General features: G+C 35.9%; 1 protein-coding gene across 1 annotated transcript in view; it reads left to right on the forward strand.

Moving 5' to 3' along the window:
* SNW1 (SNW domain containing 1) overlaps nt 1-21,043 on the forward strand; it is a 27,734-nt gene continuing 6,691 nt past the window's right edge. Inside the window, 9 exon segments of the mRNA XM_033107123.1 lie at nt 1-6; nt 15,109-15,153; nt 15,155-15,210; nt 16,148-16,252; nt 17,032-17,101; nt 17,783-17,807; nt 17,810-17,847; nt 19,421-19,537; nt 20,467-20,608. Coding sequence (XP_032963014.1) covers nt 1-6; nt 15,109-15,153; nt 15,155-15,210; nt 16,148-16,252; nt 17,032-17,101; nt 17,783-17,807; nt 17,810-17,847; nt 19,421-19,537; nt 20,467-20,608 — 604 coding nt within the window.

Below are 21,043 nucleotides of genomic sequence, written 5' to 3' on the forward strand. Positions count from 1 at the left end.
ATGCGGGTGTGGAGGGCAGTAGCTTTTTTGGGCGGAGTGCAGCAGGCGGAAGGTGACTGCCTGGCTTACGGCCGTTTGTCTGCTGAGGTCTTTCTCTGATCTCTGTCCCAAAACAAGGATTCCTGGAGGGGGAATAAAGGTGGGGGCGGCACTGAACAGACTTTAGCCACAGTAGTGGCAGGTGTCTACGAAATTGCGCCGCTGCCCCGCGCTTGAACTTCAGACCTTGGAATTTCTTCCGTAGATAGAACTACTTCAGATTTTTGCTGTTCCCGGTTGCCTTGGTAACCGCATGTATAGTGGTCCCGCTTTTAAGAAAAAGATGCTTAAGTGGGAGGTGCCAAGGAGTTATGTAACTCCTACTTGTCCGCGGCTTTGCTGACCCATCTAAGTAGAAAAACTTTCCACGCAGTAGGAAAAGTTGAGTGTCAACGAGGTGTTGTAAAGAAAGTAATAATTTTAGGATATTCATCCCTCGAGCTCCCTAAACACACTTTATTCTCACACACAGATTTCCTAGCTGACATTTATGAATCCTAAAAACGTTTGAATCAGAAAATTCTTTTGGGAATTACATTGGGATGCCTTGCTCTATCCTCGGGCTTGTGTGTATACAGAAGGAAATCTTGACAGTCTGCGGGAAGGTGGTGAAAAAGCCATGCAGATATGAAACAAAGAACACACAGTGCTTATTTGTATAGTACTAACCTTAAGTGCAAAAATAATTGAATGTACTGGAGAGTTTCCTTTAGTAGACGTCGCAGCATCAAACGTTGATTGAATTGCCCTCTAGGTGGGAGGCACTGTGATGATGACAAAAAGTTTTGTGGAAAGGTGAAATTTGAAAAGGACACGCAGGAAAAATCCCAGAGGTGTTGTGGGTATTGTGTGCTTAAAATTGCAATGGCAGAGTGTAGTCTTTTAATAGCTTGTCTTGGGGACTCCACAGCTTTCTGATTTTGTTGAGTTGTAGCTGATTTTATTTTTAGACAAGGTGGCCTCATGTTCCAGATGAAGTGTTATTTCGAAGATCTACCAGGGATTCTTAACAGCAAGGACTTGACAATTCTGGTGTAGTACAGTCTTACTGTCATCAGTGATTGTTGCTAACTAAAGATTTAAAATCATACTGGTGTAATTATCTAAATTCACGTGTATTTAAGGTTATGCATCAAATATATAACTTGCATTTAATGTGCTTTCTTTAGTGAAGGGGAAAGGGTACATTAAGATATCTCAACAGTGGCACTGTTGATAATGCATTCTTGTATGGGGCTGTCCTGTGCATAGTAGAGATGTTTAGCAGCGTCTTTGTCCTCCACCCCTAAATGCTAGTGGCACTCCTACCCCTCTGCACACCAAATCCCCAAATCCTGACAATCAGAACGTCTCCAGACATTGTCAAATATCTATATTGTATTTTGCCCCCAGTTTGAGAAACCCAATGAGGACTTTCTGCTTGCATATGCAAGCCCACTGTGTACCACCTCTCCTCACCCCACCCAGGAGTGTGCCCTCTTTGGGGGGACATGTTCATCTTTTACGGGGAACAACTAAGTTAAGACCGTCTGAAAGGATAGAGTATATTCTGACCCTTAATCCAGGCCAGTTTGCTGTTTACTAATTGTCCAAACTGCTTTGGCAGACTGCCTGCGTTTTTATCATTTTAGTGGTAAATTCTTCCAACAGGAGGTAAAGAAAAGAAAAATGAAGCCTAAGTAAATATTTTGGCTATTTTGTAACTGTCTTTGTGTCCCTCCTATGTATTGGGTGTATGTAGTTTACTGAAAAGTACTATGGAGAAGCCCAAAACTTTGGCTCCGTTTATCCATCCATCCATCCTCCATCCAATCCATTGATGTATTCATTCAATCATTCCATTATTTGTTGAATGGTACCAGGGCATTATTGTAGTGAAGGTTTCACATATTGAATCAGTCAGGCAAACTTCTCAGTCTCACAGAGCTTACATTCTAGGGGGAGACAGACTATATATATGAGTAAATAAATCAATATGCAGTTTTAGGAAGTAAGGTACTAGGAATAAATAAAGATGTGAGGTGGAGTGCAGTTTTGGACAGGGTGCTCAGAAAACAAGCTCTGGGGGGTTATAATTGAGAGAGAATGCCCAGAAGCAAGAATTCAGACGATCTGTGGAAGAGGGTTTCTATAAAGCACCATAGGAACAAATATTCTCAATAAATAAATAGAAGATTTTATGGCAGATGCTGAGATGACTTGTTTAAGGAAAGGCAAGAAGGCTATAGTGATAGAAGATGGTGGATGTGAAGGGTATTTACTGTATTTTCCTGCAAACAATTTAGTAGCCCCTGCTGTGAGCTAGACTTGGCCTGGCTAATTAGAGACGAAAGAAGCAGAAGCCGTGATCAAGTTGTTCACAGTTTAAGTGATAGAAAACCAGGTAAATGAAGAAATGATTGCAATAGTTAGGTGGATGTTATAGTAGTAGTTAGACACAGAGGATCTTGTGATATAGTCCAGATGGGGTGCAACTAACCTAATTTGGGGGAATCAGAAACAGCTCTAAATTACGAAATATCTGTGGAACACATGTTTATATTATGTGAAATATTCTGTTAATTTTGATTCTGGCTACCACTTGCTTCATTCTAGTCAAAATGTTTTTACTGAATGCCTCTGAGTACTTATTTCTTTCCAGATGTAACAAAATGATATTGAATACTGCCACAAATCATTGAAAAGTTTGCTCTTCTGCTCAGAGGAAAAAAGTTTCATAGGAAATAGTCTCGTGTGGCCAAATTGCAATAATCAAATTAATTGTAAGAATTTTTTTTAAATTCTGAATTTATTATCTTTGCTTGCAGCTTTTTACCCTGCACCTACTCAGCTATCTCAGGACCAGCTTGAGGCTGAAGAAAAGGCAAGATCCCAGAGATCACGACAGACCTCGCTGGTCTCCTCCCGGAGAGAACCTCCGCCATCCGGATACCGGAAAGGCTGGATACCTCGCTTATTAGAGGTAAAGAAGGATCTTCAGTTGAATTGATTAAATTGTGCTGAAATTTGTTATAACACCTTTGTAAAATTAATTTAAATCCTAGAATCTCCACGTATGAATGTCGGTATGATAGAAATTCTGGTTGTGAGCTCACAAGATATATACTCCCGTCCGATGGTTAATCATTTTCTTCTTGCTTTTATTCCTGCTTTGGGATCACTGGAGAATTGTATTAGTTTATATCTCTTCTTTGTCAAACTGTTAAACAACAGGAACTAATATACCATTTATAAATCTGGAGATTATTTGGAAAATAATGAGAAAGTAAGAGGAAAAAAATGAAAGAATGAATTCTCGTTTGAGTAGCTTTCCCTTCCTTCTCTCCCCTACATGCAAAATACCATGTAACCCTGAAGGGACACCTTCCTCCAGGGAAAACTCCAGCAGCATCTCTTTTCTGATTTCTGGAAATCAGAAAAAGTGGAAAGAGCACTGACAAGGTGTTTAAAAACAAGCTGATTTTGTATTGTAACTGTGCTACTTACTATTTGGTGCGACCCTGGGCAGATCTGAACCTCTATTCATCTGTTTTCTTATCTTCAATTTGAGAATGTTATCATATGCCTAATATGCAGCTTAGATGAATTTTTAAGAGGTTTAAGAAAAAGAATTTGAAGGTTGATTTGGAGGCAGTGAAGGAGAAGGGAAGAATCTGGAATGATCTTTTTATATCCTTAGCTTGTTTCCAAAGAACAAACTTCTTTGGCAGCGTCTATCCTCCTGATTACTCAGGATCCTATATATCAGTTCAATACATATTCCTTTCTGTACTTCCAGGGCAGACTTTTATCTAGGGAGAAAAAGCAAACATTTGAGACTTAAATAATTTTGATTCCCCAGACCTCCTCCTGTTTCATGAAGCCTTTTTTTCTCCTCCCAGTATTCATTCTGACTCCTGCAAATTTCCCTCTTCTACCTGCCCTATTAAAATCTTTAATTGCCTATACCGTTTATTTTGCACCCAGTTATTTTTATTTTATCACTTTGTTATATTCTGTCATATGGTTATGATTCTTACTTTACAAATGTGAAGAGCACATGCCCTTAGCTTTTTTCATATGCCTCTAAGTGATGATTATAGTGAAAGAAATAAGTGTTCACTGGGTTGTAAGCTTGTTGCTTAGCACCCTACAAGAAGCCATTTGTATTCTCAGCCTGTCCCATGTTTGTCGTTCCCTCTACCTGTCAGAACTGTTATAGAGCCTGGAAGACAAACACCTAGATCGTGACTTCTATCTAACATATTCCCTGTTTATTTGGTTTTTTCCCTCACTATCCTCTGGTCCTTATTAATTCTGGAGTGTGAAAGCCAGTCTTACAATTATTAAGGGATTTTTGTTGTTGCTTTTGTTTTTGCTGATAGTGTAATTTGTGAGAAGCACAGCAAAATGTAGTGATTGGCATTATCTAACAGAGGACATGAGTCTCTTTTGAGGGATTATAGATGGTCTTCATTTCGCCCCAATAGATTACAGAGTTGGGGGTGGCAGGCATCATTTTACATACAATAAATCTCATCCTTGCTTCAATGTCAGCATTATGACATTGAGGTGCTATTAGCTTTTGAAAATCCTACTTGACTCTCAAAGGTTTCATATATCCTGGTGGAACAGAACAGTTTATTTGAAACTCAAACCAAAACGGCCAGCTAATCTGGAAATACCATGAATGCTTCTTGAGGGGAATGAATGTTCTATGGAAAAGCATTGTGTTCTACTTTTCAAAGTAAAAGCTATGATCTTTCTGGCAAGCCTACATAATGCCACATCTACAGTTCTGAAGTGCTTATTATAGTTGAAGGACTAGCAGATCTGAGCATGTGTCGGATGGATGGCCCGGGTACACATAGCACCTTTCTTGAGACTGCTTTAACTATTTCTGCCTAATTTAACAAGAAAATCTCTCTTCTCAGCTTTATTGTTTGCTTTAAAAAAATGTCAAACCTTTCTTTAGGAAGTAAGCATATTGTAACCTAGGAAATCATATTCCATGATCTAAATGGAATATTTGAGGAGGTCTTATAAAAGTGGTATTTTCATAAATTATTTTCATCAAACCTCCTTCCTCTAAATAATTAATTTTAATATGTTATTTCTATTAGTAGTAGTACTGAATTGCCTTTTTTGAGCTAAAAGAAAGGTATATCAATTTAATAGGAAATACAAAGTTTTTTGAAGTTCAAAAGATCTGGATTCAAGTCCTGCATATGTTAGCTATGAGAACTTGGGAAAATCACTTAACTTTTTTAAACTTGAATTTTTCCATATGAAAATATGAGGTGTTGAAGAATTACAAGAATTAAATGAGATAAGTGTGGATTATATTTTATAAATTATAAGGTACCGTATTTCCCCGAAAATAAGACCTAGCCGGACAGGTCAGCTCTAATGCGTCTTTTGGAGCAAAAATTAATATAAGACCCGGTCTTATTTTGCTATAATATAAGACCGGATATAAAATATAATATAACATAACATAATATATATATAATACTGGGTTTTATATAATATAATATAGGACCGGGTGTTATATAGTATAATATAATATCCTGTTTCCCTGAAAATAAGACCTAGCCGGACCATCAGCTCTAATGCGTCTTTTTGGAGCAAAAAATCAATGTAAGACCTGGTCTTATTTTACTATAATATAAGACTAGGTCTTATATAATGTAATATAATATAGTATAATATAACATAACATAACACCAGGTATTATTTTATATTTATAAGACAGGGTCTTATATTAATTTTTGCTCCGAAAGACATATTAGAACTGATTGGCTAGGTCTTATTTTCGGGGAAACACAGTACTAAGCAAATATTACTAAATTTAACAAAACTATTTTAAAATTATATTTAATATTTGTTTATTTGCTCTCCGTTTTTTGTAATATTAAACTTCGCTGACAGGCTTTATTTTGTTCTACTTTAGAAGTCTTAGTTCTCGCTTCTAAATAATTGTATATAATCACCATTACAAATGTGGTAAACTCATTTCTAAATTTTTCCTGTTCTATTTCTTTGCTTCTCATGAAATACTGAATACTAATATGTTATTAAAACCTGATTTCAAGAAAAACATTTTTTTGCATTTCTGCCCCAACTATAGCTTGACCTGTTCCTCGCTGATTATTGTAAAACTGAAAATCTTTGCCTTAAACATTTTGCTTAAGTTTTCCCTGCCACATACGTAAAAGCTAGACTCCTTGCCATGATCTAGAATCCCTTTCATGATCTGGTTTTTGTCTGCACGCAGCCTTTTCACCCATGTGTCTGCCCCTCTGTCCTCTATAGGCTATAGCCCCACTGGACTCTCATTTCCTAGAACTTTCTGAGCCTTCTTGCAGCAGGGCCTTCACCTTGCTTGCTATTTGATGTGCCTAGAAGATTCCCTTAGATCTTCCCATGAGTGATTTCTCATCATTGAGGCTTTAGCTCACATGATACCTCTTCACAAAGGCCATCCCAGCCACACTATTGAAAGTCGCCCTTCTTCCCAGGCCCTTTATTACTTCCAGGGCATTTATCACAAGCCGAAGATTATACTTTTTATATCTTTACCCCCTAGAATGTACACACCACAAGATCCCTGTTTTGTTTATTGCCGTATCTCTCACATCTTGCATAATAAGGGCATAATAAGTAATTATTTGTTAAATGAATGATTATATATTGAATCTCAAATTACTATTAAATATTCTTTTTATTTCCTTTTTAATATATAGGATTTTGGAGATGGAGGTGCTTTTCCAGAGATCCATGTGGCCCAGTATCCACTGGATATGGGACGAAAGAAAAAAATGTCAAATGCCCTTGCCATTCAGGTGGATGCTGAAGGAAAAATCAAATATGATGCGATTGCTCGACAAGGACAGTCAAAAGACAAGGTGATCCTCATTGATTATTTTTCTCCATTGATAATTACTTTGAAGAGTTTTTTTTGTTTTGTTTTTTGCTGTTATTCTTTTTTTAAATTTTTATTTTTGTTAGTTTCAGGTATACATAACAACATAATGATGAGACATTTACACCCCTCACAAAGTGATAACCCCCCAAGTCTCCTATACCTCTGACATCGTATCTAGCTATTACAATACCAGTGACTATATCCCCTATGCTGTACTTTACATCCCCTGACTATCTATCTATATATCTATATATTTAATTATAGTTGACATTCAGTGTTATTCTACATCAGCTTCAGGTGTACAACACAGTGGTCAGGCATCTGCACAATTTATGAAGTGATCCCCTCCAATAAGTCAAGTACCCATCTGTGAAATGACTTAGGCTAACTGAAGATATATGACTTTATAATAATATGAACATTACATTATGGCTTCATAACAGCAACGGCTTTTTCCTTTGAAATTTCCCAGATTGATGATGGCTTATATATGCTTAGGGTTTTGACTTGTTTTACATTTTAAAAACAATTATTTTATAGTACTGACAGTTTTTTAAATGCTAGCAAATTTTTTTTACTCTACAATCCTAACACACAAAATAAATCAAAATTTAATTTTGTCTGTAGTATCTTCTAATTCTCCACATATTTACAAAGTACTTTACATAGATAATTATTTTAACAGTTTATTTCAATATAATAAATTGTACAAACTTTCCCTTGATTAAATATAAAATTGGCGTTTGCTATCCAGATTTAAGATGGTCCTGCTTATAAGACCAAAAATCCAAAGACCAAAAATAAAATTTACTTAAAGTAATCTCATAACAGGGCAGCTACACTTAGAAGCAAGAAACAGTTTTTAAGAAGACCTAGTTATTTTCTTGTAAATAAATACTCCAAATAGAGGTAAAAGATCTCTTTAGAATTGAAGGTGTTGGGGAAAATATTTACGAGCCTTCAGTACCAGCGCACTCTCTCTCCCAAACAGTTTAATTTTACTCTCTAAAATAGCACTAAAGATAACCCATCCATTGTACCTACATTATTGCTGATGAGTTTTTGGGAAAACAATTATGCAGTCATGCAGTTTACATCTCAGGTTTCAACTGGGCTCCCTTGGTGTTCCTCCAAGCTTTAACTCCTATCAATAGGTGACTCCTTATCTGTTTGCATATAAAGACTATAAGAAAATTGTCACGTATCTTTATCCTGCACTTACCTTTTTGTCTTGACTTGTCATCTCTATAAGAAATCTCTCCTACCTACACCTAATCTTGCTACAAGTATTTCAGTGTATTCTGGATCTCATCCCTTCCTCTTTCCTTTATGACATCGCTTTTTCTTTAGTATACTCAATGTATGCCTTTTACTTCCTCTTCGGCTGGCTCCTTCCTGTTAGCATTTGAATATGCTTGTTTTTCTCATCTTTTGAAAGAAAAGTTTTTCCTGACCTACCCTCAAGAATCCCTTTAGCTACCACCTAATTTTCTTCCCTTTCCTTCAAGCTTCTTGCAAGAGTTTTCTGCTCTCTACTTCCCCACCTCCCTTTCACTCTTTATTTCACTGTAATATGGCTTTACTTCAACCAGTCTACTGAGATAGCTCTTTAGCAAGGTCTCTAAGACGTTTTTATCACAACGCCTTCTCTTTGATCTAATTTATTCCCTTGGCTAAAATGCCATTCATGCTAATTGTCAAATCTGTGTCTCCAGCCCAGTTTTCTCTCCTGGGCATAACCTTATATCTTACTGTTTACAAGGGCAGATCTGTCTAGATTTCCTCAAAGTACTGCTCAATCAAATCCAAGACTAAATGCATAATTTTCCACTTAATTTACCTTTTCTGTTCTCTAACTCAGTGATTGGCAGTGATCTCTTCCTAACTGACTATGCTAAAAGCCTGGGAGTCCTTTTTTCCCCTTATTTTATTGATTCCTTTTATTACACTAATAATATTTTCTTACTGTAAAAGATACCAGTACTACATTAAGTCCTACCTACTTCTTCCACTTTTCTTTCCAGAGATAACTAGTGTTACTAGAATGATATGTATCTTTGCAGTATGTTATGGATTTACATGTTTATATATAGTTTTCCCACTTTACGTACACATATACACAAACATATATACCTTTTTTACACGAATGAGATTTTAATACCCATAACTTCCATACACCTGCTTTTTTTACTTAATGTTTTGAAGATTTTTGTTAGTATATATAGTTTGCTTCATTTAATTAAAAAAACACACAAAAATCTATACAGAATTCCATGGTATGCTTGTGCCCTAATATTTTTTAAGGATTGGTGGTTTCCAATTTTTTGCTTTGCAAACAGTACTTTATTTAAGCTCCATATACAAACATCGTTTTACACATGAGTGTTTGTGTAAAATAAATTCTTGTAGTGGACTTACTGGGTCAAAGGATATTCAAATTTCAGATGTGACATGTAATGCCAGCAAGTTCTCTAAAAAGCCTTCGCTTAATAAGCATTCCATTCTTTTTTGTTTCCCTCAATCCCTCCATGTATTTAGTCACCTTGATCTATCGTATTTCCTTAACACTTCTCAGGTATATTCCCTTCTCTGCTACATAGTTCCAGCCCTTATTATTTCTTATTGGATTTACTGCAGCAGAATCTGAATGCATCTCCTTAGCATTTTTCTTGCCTGCCTGAACAAACAAATACATCCATGTTTATCTGTTTATCTTCCTCTCTGTCTTTCTGTCTCTCTCTACTCCGACATACACACACACTTAAATCTTTCCGTGGCCTTTAGGATAAGAGCCAACCAAGTTCTTAAGGCATGCCTGACCCCTTATTTACCTTTCTGGCCTAACCTCAACTCTCATGACCAGAATTCTGAAATCCAAAAATAAATAGTCCAGTTTTAGCCATTCTGTTTACTTTCAATACTAAACAATCAAGACTGCCCTCCCATCCCAGGGAAAGTGCTCTGCCTATTTGTCCGAGTAAATCCTGTTGGTTTCAATGACAACTTGGTCTGCACTGTTCTAAAGGTATTCACCCTGATCCTCCCTGGCTAGACTGGGTATCCTTCCTGCTTATTCCATATTTTTACTCTATCATAGCAGTCATCACCTTTTGTTGTGATTATCTGTTCACTAATGATCTAAGTCATTTGACCGTAAGTAAGCTCTTTGAGGTCTGAGATTCTGTTTTCCTCTTCAGCACTTAACTTAGTGCCTGACAACCTGACAAACAGGAATTCACCAGTGCTTATTGGAGGAGTGATACCGATTTCATTGAGTAATAGAAAACCACTTCCGAAGCCAGTAAGGAAGCATAGTCCACCCGTTCAAAAGGAAAAATGGGTTCCTGTATATGCAGGACATAACTGGGAATTTACCCTTTGCCGTGGAAGGCTTCACCTGGCTCCAGCTGCCTTTGTTTTGGTGCATCTCTCCTTCTTTGGAATAATCACTATTATTTTTTTGTTTTCCTTTTTGTTTTTTGATTTCCTATTTTGGAATAATCACTGTTTTTTACTGGTATGTTCTGCCTCTCTCTCGTTTGTTAGGAAAAAGCAACACTTTAGGACAATAATTGGCATTGGCAGTTTGTATAATTTTGAATGAAATGCAATTTTAACCCATTTTGCATTGTATTTCAAGATTGGGAAGCATGAATTTTGTCTGATTTCTAGAGAATGAAAGTTTTTCCTTTCTCTAACAAGCATGTATATTGGTGATTTTTTTGTATTGAAAGTAGAGTAGAAATGTTAAAACTGAACTGTTTTAGATTTCAGTCTCTACTGTTCCTTTATGCAGTAAAAGCCTCACATGTTTGTGTATACTACAGCCAGCAGAAATGAACCCTAAACTAGTAGTTTATAGTTAGGGTTCCTACTAACCCTCCCTCTAATGGGAGAATGTGTGCATGTGTAGGGGCAGGGGGCATGCAGGAAATCACCACCTTTCTCTCACTTCACTGAACCTAAAATTGTTCTCAAAACAACAGCAAAAAGAAGCACAATGAAGATTTAAAAAAAAAAAATGAATAGGGCCCTCAATGAATTTAGAAGAATGATAGTGAATAGAGTAGCTACTTGGACGGTTTTAACAGCTTCTGGTGGATGTATTTCCTTACTGGACTTTATATCCTGGAATATACATTTAAATTCCTCATACAAATTTAATATATACTTTAATTTTTTAAAAAGTGGATGGATTAACCTATGGAGTTTTTGAATGTATTTAATAATCAACATTACTGAGTACCCATATGCATTGGCATTTAGAGGGGGGACACTTCTTGATTGTTTGGGACTGTCTTAAACATTGTATGACATTTAACAAAACTGGCACTACCTATTAAGCTCTAGTAGTATCCCCCACCACCACCAATTGTCTTAACCAGACATACTTCACATATTTAAAGCCCCAGGAGGCGAGTTAGAGGTGGCAGCGATGCATTGTTTTAAAGCCACTGTTTTTTTTTTGGCTTAGAAGTAGGAATTGGCTACTAAATGTACAAAGTGGGTTTTAAAAAATCTTATCATGCAAGGGGGCTGAACATAAGATGAAAATAGTTTATTGGATTAATGAATTTGCTCTGTAATACAGAGATTTATGATTTATATCAGAGGGATCTGGTATTCTTCAGAAACCAGGGAGTTGTCACTGAAATATTAATAGTGAAAGAGCAAGAATGGGGAGTGCTAGCTCTAGGTAGAAGAGGTGAAGAATGAAGCAAGATTCCAAGGCATAGTATAGTAGGGCAGTCTAAGGCCGTTGATCGTTCTACATGTAAATCCCCTGTGCAAGACTTACTGGTAATACAAAATTGGGAGGGAAAAAAATTTCTTGAAGTAAATCTAGATAGAAATAAATGCCTTTTTTTTTTTTTTCCAATTGTGACTTGAGTGATACATCTTGAAATAAAGCTTTGGTGTTTACATTTTTCCTTCTGAAATAGTTCCATAGGAAATGTTACATGATATTACCCAAAAGAATGCCTTCAACCTCTCCTTCCCCCCAAATAAAAACTCCAACAACTTTAAACTAATCCCAAGATAACTTTGTATGTACCTTGTTTGTATGATTTCCCAAACTAGTTCAGCCTAAAGATAGTGTTTTCTTACTACAGCTGAAATGGCGTGTTGATAGGCTTGTCCTTTTAGTCAATCCAGTTCTTTGCCTGTTTTCAGTAATAGAACAAAACCTGTTTCACAGGTGAGTTATTGCTTTTTCTTGTTCACAAAGCTCATTTGTGCCCCTGATACCTTCGAGAGTATATTGCATTTTTCAGATAACCCTTGCCAGCCCCTTTGCCTCCTGGGATATACTGAGTTTCTTTAGCGCATTTGGTTCTCAGGCAATAAAAATGGGGGTTTTATAGTTAATTGCCATGCAGGGATTTTGCTCTTCACATGTCCTTCACTCAGCTTTGTGAATGCTAGAATCTTACTGATGCTTTTAAAGGATTATTAACTTTGGAATGCCCAGATAAGACGCAGCAAATGGCTCTTGTATGCTAAATTAGTATCGAGACTTTGTATTGAGCCATTTACTTAGAATCCCTTCCTATAATGATTGCTGTGTAAAAGTAATTAACTCTTCATAGTCTTGGTATTTTTCTAGCGATTTGTTATATAATTTTAAATTCTTGTGGTGGTACTTTTCCATCCTGTAAAGAAATAAGACTTTTGAGATAAGTTACTAGGTGTGTGATCTTAATGCACTGAGCCTCACGCTTCTCACTAGAGTGAGCTTCTTTCCAAATGAACACTCTGAGAGTTGGTGACACTGGTAGCTAACATATCAGTAGTGCATGTTTTGTGGCAAATCATTACACTTTCTTCCCTGATCCTGTTCTAATTCCTGAGAAAAACAAGCTAGAGATTTCAGTCTATAGCCGTGAGATACTTTTGTTATTTTTCTGGGAAACCAACAGCTTATATAGAATGTTCTGCAGGGCCTAAAATATGATCACCTTTCGCATGGAATAGAACATCTCTAAAGTTCATATATTCATTTATTTGTACAAAAAAAATATTGATTGCCTCCTGTGTACCAGGCATTGTTACAGGCACTAGGGATATTTTAATGAATAAGGGATTCCTCCTCAGTAACGTGGGTATAATCATTGTGCATACCTCATAGGGTTGATATGAAAAGTTAAATTAGTTAATATACTGTGTTTCCTCGAAAATAAGAAAGACCTAGCTGGACAATCAGCTCTAATGCGTTTTGGAGCAAAAATTAATATAAGACCCGGTCTTATTTTTCTATAATATAAGAGCAGGTCTAATCTAATACAATATAATACCCGGTCTTATTTTACTATAATGTAAGACCAGGTATAGTATAGTATAGTATAATATAATATATATAATATAATATAATATAATATAATACTGGGTCTTATATTAATTTTTGCTCCAAAAGACGCATTAGAGCTGATGGTCCGGCTAGGTCTTATTTCGGGGAAACACGGTATAGTAACTAATTTAACTGCATATCAACATTGTATAAAGCAAAAGAACAATGGCACAAAATAAGTGCTCAATAAATGTTAGCTATTGTTATTGCTTTAATATGGGACACAGACAAACAAGCAAATAGATCAATAATTTTATGCTGTGAGCAGTGTTTTGAAGACAATAAACAGTGCTGTGACACTGAATGACTGGGTGGGGAGGAGATGCTGCTTTAGTGCATGCAGCCAGGGGAGGCCTCGCCAATGCAGGCGTGACCTTTGAACTGAGGCTTTAGAGCTTGAAAACTCACTTGAAGAACTGGGGACAATGCTCTATAATGCCCAGAATTAGGGAAAAGCATGTTGTATTCCAAAAACAGAAGAGCGCATGTGACTGAAGCATAATGAGTGAGGGAGTGAGGTACAGGGGGAGGCTGAAGCTGTAGGCCAAGCCAGCCCTGGTGAATGGGCCGTAAAGTATGTTTTACTCTGTCGTTTGGAGTAGGACATTAAGAATAACTGCATTTCCTTTCATCGATTTTAAGGACTGTTGTGGTAGAATGCAATTATTGATATAAGACTTTGGTTCAGTAGCAACAGTTTTCTTCTGCAGAAAATTTTTTGAAGATCTCAAGTACCAAAGATTCATTTTCCTTTCATATTACAAGTAGTCCTTTCTATGTGTGTCAAGAATTCCTGACTCAAGCAGCAAAATCTAGAAGGCTGCTTATTTATTAAGTTTCCAGTACCTCTTTTTTCCTATAAAATCTGCCATGTAAGTTTTTATGAAAGTATTCGAGAAGTATAGATGGGCATGAAAGTAAATAAGTTTCTATTTTTTGTCACAGGCCTACCACATCAATGTTAGTCTAAACTGTTGAGCCTAGTGGAAATCAGGTGGCAGTCCTAAGTTTTGGATAATGAGTGTGAATAAGTTATGTATATAGAATGTATTTTTTTTTTTTTGGAGGGTTTTTTCATGGAAGATAGTGTTGTGGGTTTTTTGACAATGGCACATGTTCCTTTTCTTAGTCTGTGAATAGAGTTGATGCCAGAAAAGATAAACATTCTAAGTAGGGTGAGGTCAATGAAACTGTCCAGGCCCAGTGAATTTGGAAATTAATTTTGTAACCTGACTTAAATTCTGATGAACTTGTAATCGAAGATAATGGTGCTATAGGCAATTTATATCATCATTAATTTCAAGTCCTAGTGAGGCTCAAAAATAGGGATCACTGATGCGTAAGATTTTGTTGGCACAATTTATTTGGATCCTGACTTGATTAGAAGATCTCAAATAATTAAATTGCATGAGGTCGAAGGAAAATTATTAGCTTATATAACCAGGGCAGCAATTTGCGTATATATTTTACGCTTCCTTGGTTTTAAAATCTAAAAGGACAAATCTGTGTCCTATATTTATAAGTTTGCTGAGAGGACCTGTCGACTTCTGAAATGACTTAATGAGGTTACTTCTTTTCATTCTCTGCTTTTCTTAAGTCTGCTTGTGTTGAACATTTTAGGTCATTTATAGCAAGTACACTGACCTGGTTCCCAAGGAAGTCTGAATGCAGATGACCCAGACTTTGCAAGACCTGATGAAGAAGCTATTAAAGAGGTAACTGGAAATTGCTGTACATACTTATTCTAGATGACTTTAGATCTTTGTTAACTTCCAAACCACTCAATGCGGTGTTTTCTTATTTCAGATAACAGAAAAGACAAGGGTTAGCCTTAGAAAAATCTGTATCACAGAAGGTTTGCTGCAGCCATGCCAGTTCGAGCAGCTGATAAACTGGCTCCTGCTCAGTATATCCGGTATGAATTATGCCTGGAGTTCTTAGTTTGATGTTGGACTTGGTGGGGGTTGGGGATCCTGGTATTCTTTCACTCTCCTACTTAGTCACAATTGTAAATCCAAATAATGACTTGAAGTCTATTCACTCTGTGAAGACAATTAAAGGCACAAAATTTTTTTAAGATATCCACTGTTAGATATTATGCTGTTTTCAAAATATTTTTTGTTTTCAGAAATTAACAATTGCTTACAGTATATGATCCAAACCACAATTATTATTTATAGTTTTCTATTTATATGTAATAGGCATTATATAATATGCATTTATGTAACATGAATATTAATATGTTGGTAATGTATAATGTAATACTATATACTAATTATTATTTTATATGATAATATATTGCATAATGTTGATAATGTATTAATATCATTTATATAATAAATCTTATAATACTTCTAAATTTTCAGTGGTTTCCCTCTAAGTTTGTGTGGAAGGGTGACTCACACATAGATATTAAGGGGAAATTCAGAGCTATTAGGGCTGCGACCATTGTTCTTTCTCTTTTTACAACCTGTGATTAGGCAAAAGCTACTAACTGTAAGTTGCCTGCTGAGAGTATTGTGGAGCATTTTTTCCTCAAATGCAAACTTACAAAATATGAACTAGTATTTTCTAGACCTCTTATCTGTGAACACTGTGCCTTCCATGGTGGAAAATAGACAGAGATGGATTACTTGCAAACGAATATTATTTTAGTTTACATTTTGCTTGTAACTCATAATTGCTATTCTTACCTCTTGCTATTTGCTCTGCCTAAATATTTTTGCAATTTTCTATTAATACTTTGGGAAAGGAATTGACAGTATAATCTAGCTTAGGATTGTAACAGAAGAAAAAATACCTATTAAAAGCTTGAACTAATTAACACCTTTAGTTTTATCTGCATTCTTCAGATACACACCGTCTCAACAAGGAGTGGCTTTCAACTCTGGAGCAAAACAGAGGGTTATTCGGATGGTGGAAATGCAGAAAGATCCAATGGAGCCTCCAAGGTTCAAGTAAGTAGGTGGCTTCATGAGTCTGACCACCTATCCTTAAAAAAGGTAACAAAGGAGAAAAATGTCCCAAATGTCTTATCAACAGGTGAATGGGTAAACAAATTGTGGGACGTCTCTACGTGGAATACTATTGAGCAATAAAAAGGAATAAAATTTTAATACACACAGTAACATGGATTAATCTCAAAATAATTATGTGGAAGAAGCCAGACAAAAAGAAATACATACTGTATGATTGCATTTATATAAACCTTAGAAAGTGCAAACTACTCTGTAATGACAGGAAACAGATGAGTGGTTGCCTATGGGCAGGAGGCAGGACAGAGAGGAGTGAGGGCAATGAGAGGATAGATGAGGAGCACGCAGAAACGTAGGGAGGTGATGGGTATGTTCACTGTTTTGATTGTGGTGATGGCTTCACACGTATGTACTTGTATCAAAACCTAATCAAGAGGTATACTGTAAATATGTGTATGTACAGGTAATTGCATGTCAGCTGAACCTCAGTGAAGCTTTTTTTAAATAGGAAAAAAGCGTATTACTCTATGAAATAACTGTATTGTAGCGGTAAGTTGGTAGTGATGGCAAGGTTGGTCATGTTTTCATAATTGTTGAAGCTGAGTAACTGGTGTGATAGATGGGCATTCATTATACGCGCCTCTGTGTTTGTATATGTTTGAAGCTTTACATAATAAAAAATGAGGAGGGATACTTGAGACTTACTAACTAAAAGGGGAAAAGTGTATCACTCTGTGGTTGTGCTTTGATTTCTGCTTCAGGATTAATAAGAAAATACCCCGAGGACCACCTTCTCCTCCTGCACCTGTCATGCATTCTCCTAGCCGAAAGGTAATCTTTGCTGTAATGTGTAATCTTACTTTGTACTCATGATTATTTATTTTATAAATAACCTCCCATAAAATAAAGTCTAGATGCCTATACAAGTAACATTTCACCACACTTAACTTACTGTTTCCTTTCTTAAATTTATTTTTCCAGATCAAATAGGGACCCGTCAAGACTATAATGTGTAGTTCCAGAGACTTATGAAATGTGTATAGAATGTTAGCTATTGGTTTTATTATTAACCTAACCCATACTTTTAATGGAATGAACGGGGTCTGCTCTTTGACATGAAGGATGTAATCACAGTTATAGGAAGTGAGAGTACCTGAGGGTTCATTAGGTCTCTGATTAAAAATCTGAGTGGTCTTTTTTAGGGATGTTTTATTACCCAACGAAAGAACAAGTTTTCATCTGAAGTCACATCAGTTTAAATATGGAAAAATCCTAACCAGCATTTATAACTGTCAAAAATAATTTATAAATTATTTTCCATTTTTTTGTATTAAAGTTATTACTAGAATCCATGATATGGGAATATTAGTATATAGTGCTTACCAAACAAATGGCATTTTAGCCTTTGACTAAATTCATCCATATTTTCTGCCATTGAAAGAAAGATTAAACTTGGGTGTTTAGCTATACTATAAATCTAAAAATGTCTCTTCCACTCTTTTCTCAACTCAGATGACTGTGAAGGAACAACAAGAGTGGAGATTCCTCCTTGTATTTCAAACTGGAAAAATGCAAAGGTAATTAAGTTGTCATAAAATCAGTCTCTTAGGATTAGAACCTACTGGAAAACACCAGCAAGGCGCTTCAGCTTTGGTAACTTTAGTTGAAACCTCAGTATCTCCCTTAGCTGAATGTTTTCAAAAACAAAAAACAAAAAAACCTACTTATATGACTTCTTTTTTTTTTAAATTTAGTAGAAATGTTAGTATGCTGGGCACATTAATACCATGTAGACTCTCAGTGACTTGTACTTATCAGAAGCACGTAGAGAAGGAACAGGTAGAATAGAGTAACGAATCAATGAATGACAGTATTGGAAAAGTCAAATTTATATCAATTAATTATTTTTTGAAAGAAACCAATTTAAATGACTGTATAACAAAACAGTAAATGTTTGGATATATTCAGTGCTTTAATTTTTAAACTATTTGATTCTGTTTATATAGTAGTGCATGTGTAAGCTATTTAAATCCTGTATTGTCTACTAATCGCCAGAGCTTCTAGAAGTCATGAAGAATCTGTAAAGTTATGTAGAATAAGTTTCCTAATCACTATTTCCTCTTTTCCCCCAAATCATATTTCATAATTCTGTTTTTGCTGGATGAAGTCCACGTTAACCATGGATTAAACATAAATTATTCCTTAAAGGAAGTTATGTACTCATCCTAAAACAAAAAGACTGTTGGGTGATCTGATTTGGGTTGATTAATATGTATGTAACTTTGTGGTATCTTAAGCTGATTCTGTAATATTTCTTTGTATTAGGAATTAAGGCAGTGGACTAGAGGTCAGGATTTGGGAGTCTAGTCAGAAATATGGGAAAATAAAGCTAAGCTTCAAAGTTACATGGCTTTTTTTTATTATTATTGAAGTTTATTGGGATGACAATTGTTAGTAAAGTTACATAGGTTACATGGCTATTGAAGCATATTCCTTGAATTGTTGGAATAGGATGCAAAATTTCAGAACACAGATCTCAGTTGTCTAGCAAATTTTTATCTTTTTTCCATTTACTAATACTTAACAAGGTTCCAAGAATCTGGCAACTCATTAAAACAGTACTGCAGATTAAACTTACTACCTATAGATACTATTCTTTGAGTGTTTTGTTCCACCTTTCTATGATTTACATTTACTTGAGGAACAACTGTTGAGCTATTTGGTAGTGATTTCCTTTTATTACAATCCACAGTTATTAACATGAGAATCTGTTTTCCCAGAATGTGAGCTCTGAAGTCATACTGTCTGAGTTTAAATCCTAGCTCATCCACTTATCAGCTCTGTGTCCTTGGGGATATTACCTAACCTCTCTACCTTAGTATCTTTATCTGTGAAATGAAAACAATAATGTTACCAGCCTTACAGGGTTACTGTGAAGGTTAAATGAGACCATTACATGTAAAGTGCTTAACAGTCCTCCGCACAAAGCACTCAGTGTTAACTGCTGCTGTTGATGCATAATTGTGAAGAAAGGTGTAAGAAAGTGAACTACAACTAAGAGGTTTCACAGAGTGGACATACTTAAATCTAATTTTAAAGAATCTATTGTCGCTTTTTGTAACTGATGTTTGCTGTCTGCTTTCACACTAGGGTTATACAATTCCATTAGACAAACGTCTGGCTGCAGATGGAAGAGGACTGCAGACAGTTCACATCAATGAAAATTTTGCCAAACTGGCTGAAGCCCTCTACATTGCTGATCGGAAGGTAGATTGTTACAATTTTACTGTTTAATGCTCTTGGGTAATTTGTCAATCCATTCATGGTTACCTAAGGTACTGTATTTTAGCTATAGTACTGAGTGCCTAGAGAGACTTTTACATGTGGTATGTGTGCCAGAGATGGCAGGTGCTAATTGCAGCTCTGTACCTGGTCTCAGTCTTTGTAGACTCATACACACACCCCACCACTGGCGGTCCAGCTTCCTCGCAGCATCCCAGAGTAATGAATTACTAGGCTGATCCCATTTTGTGAAGATTGCCAGTTGCTGTTATTAGGTTTCATAATTTTCCTCTATTTAGATGTAGATACCCCCCAAAAGGTCAGTAGCAGAGAAGGGCAAGTTAACATTTTGACAAATTGGTACAGAAAACGGCATTCATAGTACTGGTTCTCTATCGATATTATAGTATTAATAGGACTTTGAAGTTCACATACATCATGGTATGTGTTTAGAACAGAAAAAGTATATCTCCTGTATCACAGTTTGCACCCTTATAAAAATTATCTCTTGAAAGCTAAGGTTTCATCTTGAGGTGACTTGATTGATTTTGAAAATGTTCCTGTTATTGATATTGAAAATTAATTTTTTTAAAATTGATTTATTGGAATCTTGTTTAATTTTATTGTTTTGATTATTTCTAAGAAAACATTAATGAAACGTGACTTTCAAGATTTATTAGGGTCACTATAATTTCAACCACTAAGACATTTCCTAGAGTGAAAAAGCTAAGTTTGCAGTGTCTTCCAGTCAAGCCATCTTCTAGTGGACAGTAATCTTTGTTTTAATCAGTAATAACAAATCTAAACTCTTCATAACTGCTCTTTCAAGCCAGACTTTAGTCAGGGAGTTAAATGATAGCTCTAATTATTTATCCCCTAATAGTGTCTTATTTAACATCTGAATTTATTAACAGGCTCGTGAAGCTGTGGAAATGCGTGCTCAAGTAGAGAGAAAGATGGCTCAAAAAGAAAAGGAGAAGCATGAAGAGAAACTTAGAGAAATGGCCCAGAAAGCCAGGGAAAGAAGAGCTGGGATCAAAACCCATGTGGAAAAAGGTATGACATTCCCACTACTGAATTGAATTTACTTGTAAACGTTATATACCTCTTTTAGGAAATTTCTATTGTCTTTTACTGCATACAAAAGTAGCACATACATATTTAAAGAAAGATATTTCAGAAATAATACAGAAATGAAGGAGTAACTCTGCCATATTAAGCGGAAGCGGCAGAGAATAATGCGGGCCTTCAGTGTGGGACTGCACTGGAAGGTTTTCAAGTTCTGAGCCGTACACCTTAAAGACTCTTACTACTCAAATGATAGGCTTGATATGCTCTTGTTTTATTTCTCTTGAAACTTAGAGAAATGAGGTCTCTGCCTGGATAATTCAGCTCCCCCACAGGGTAAAATAACCCGAAGTTTTTCTATATTGTAGGCTAATATCCCTCTAATCATTAAATCTGCCCATATTTTTTCTCTGGCTTTGTTTA

This window comes from Rhinolophus ferrumequinum, chromosome 6 (genome assembly GCF_004115265.2).
Source record: "Rhinolophus ferrumequinum isolate MPI-CBG mRhiFer1 chromosome 6, mRhiFer1_v1.p, whole genome shotgun sequence".
NCBI classification, from domain to species: Eukaryota; Metazoa; Chordata; class Mammalia; order Chiroptera; family Rhinolophidae; genus Rhinolophus; species Rhinolophus ferrumequinum.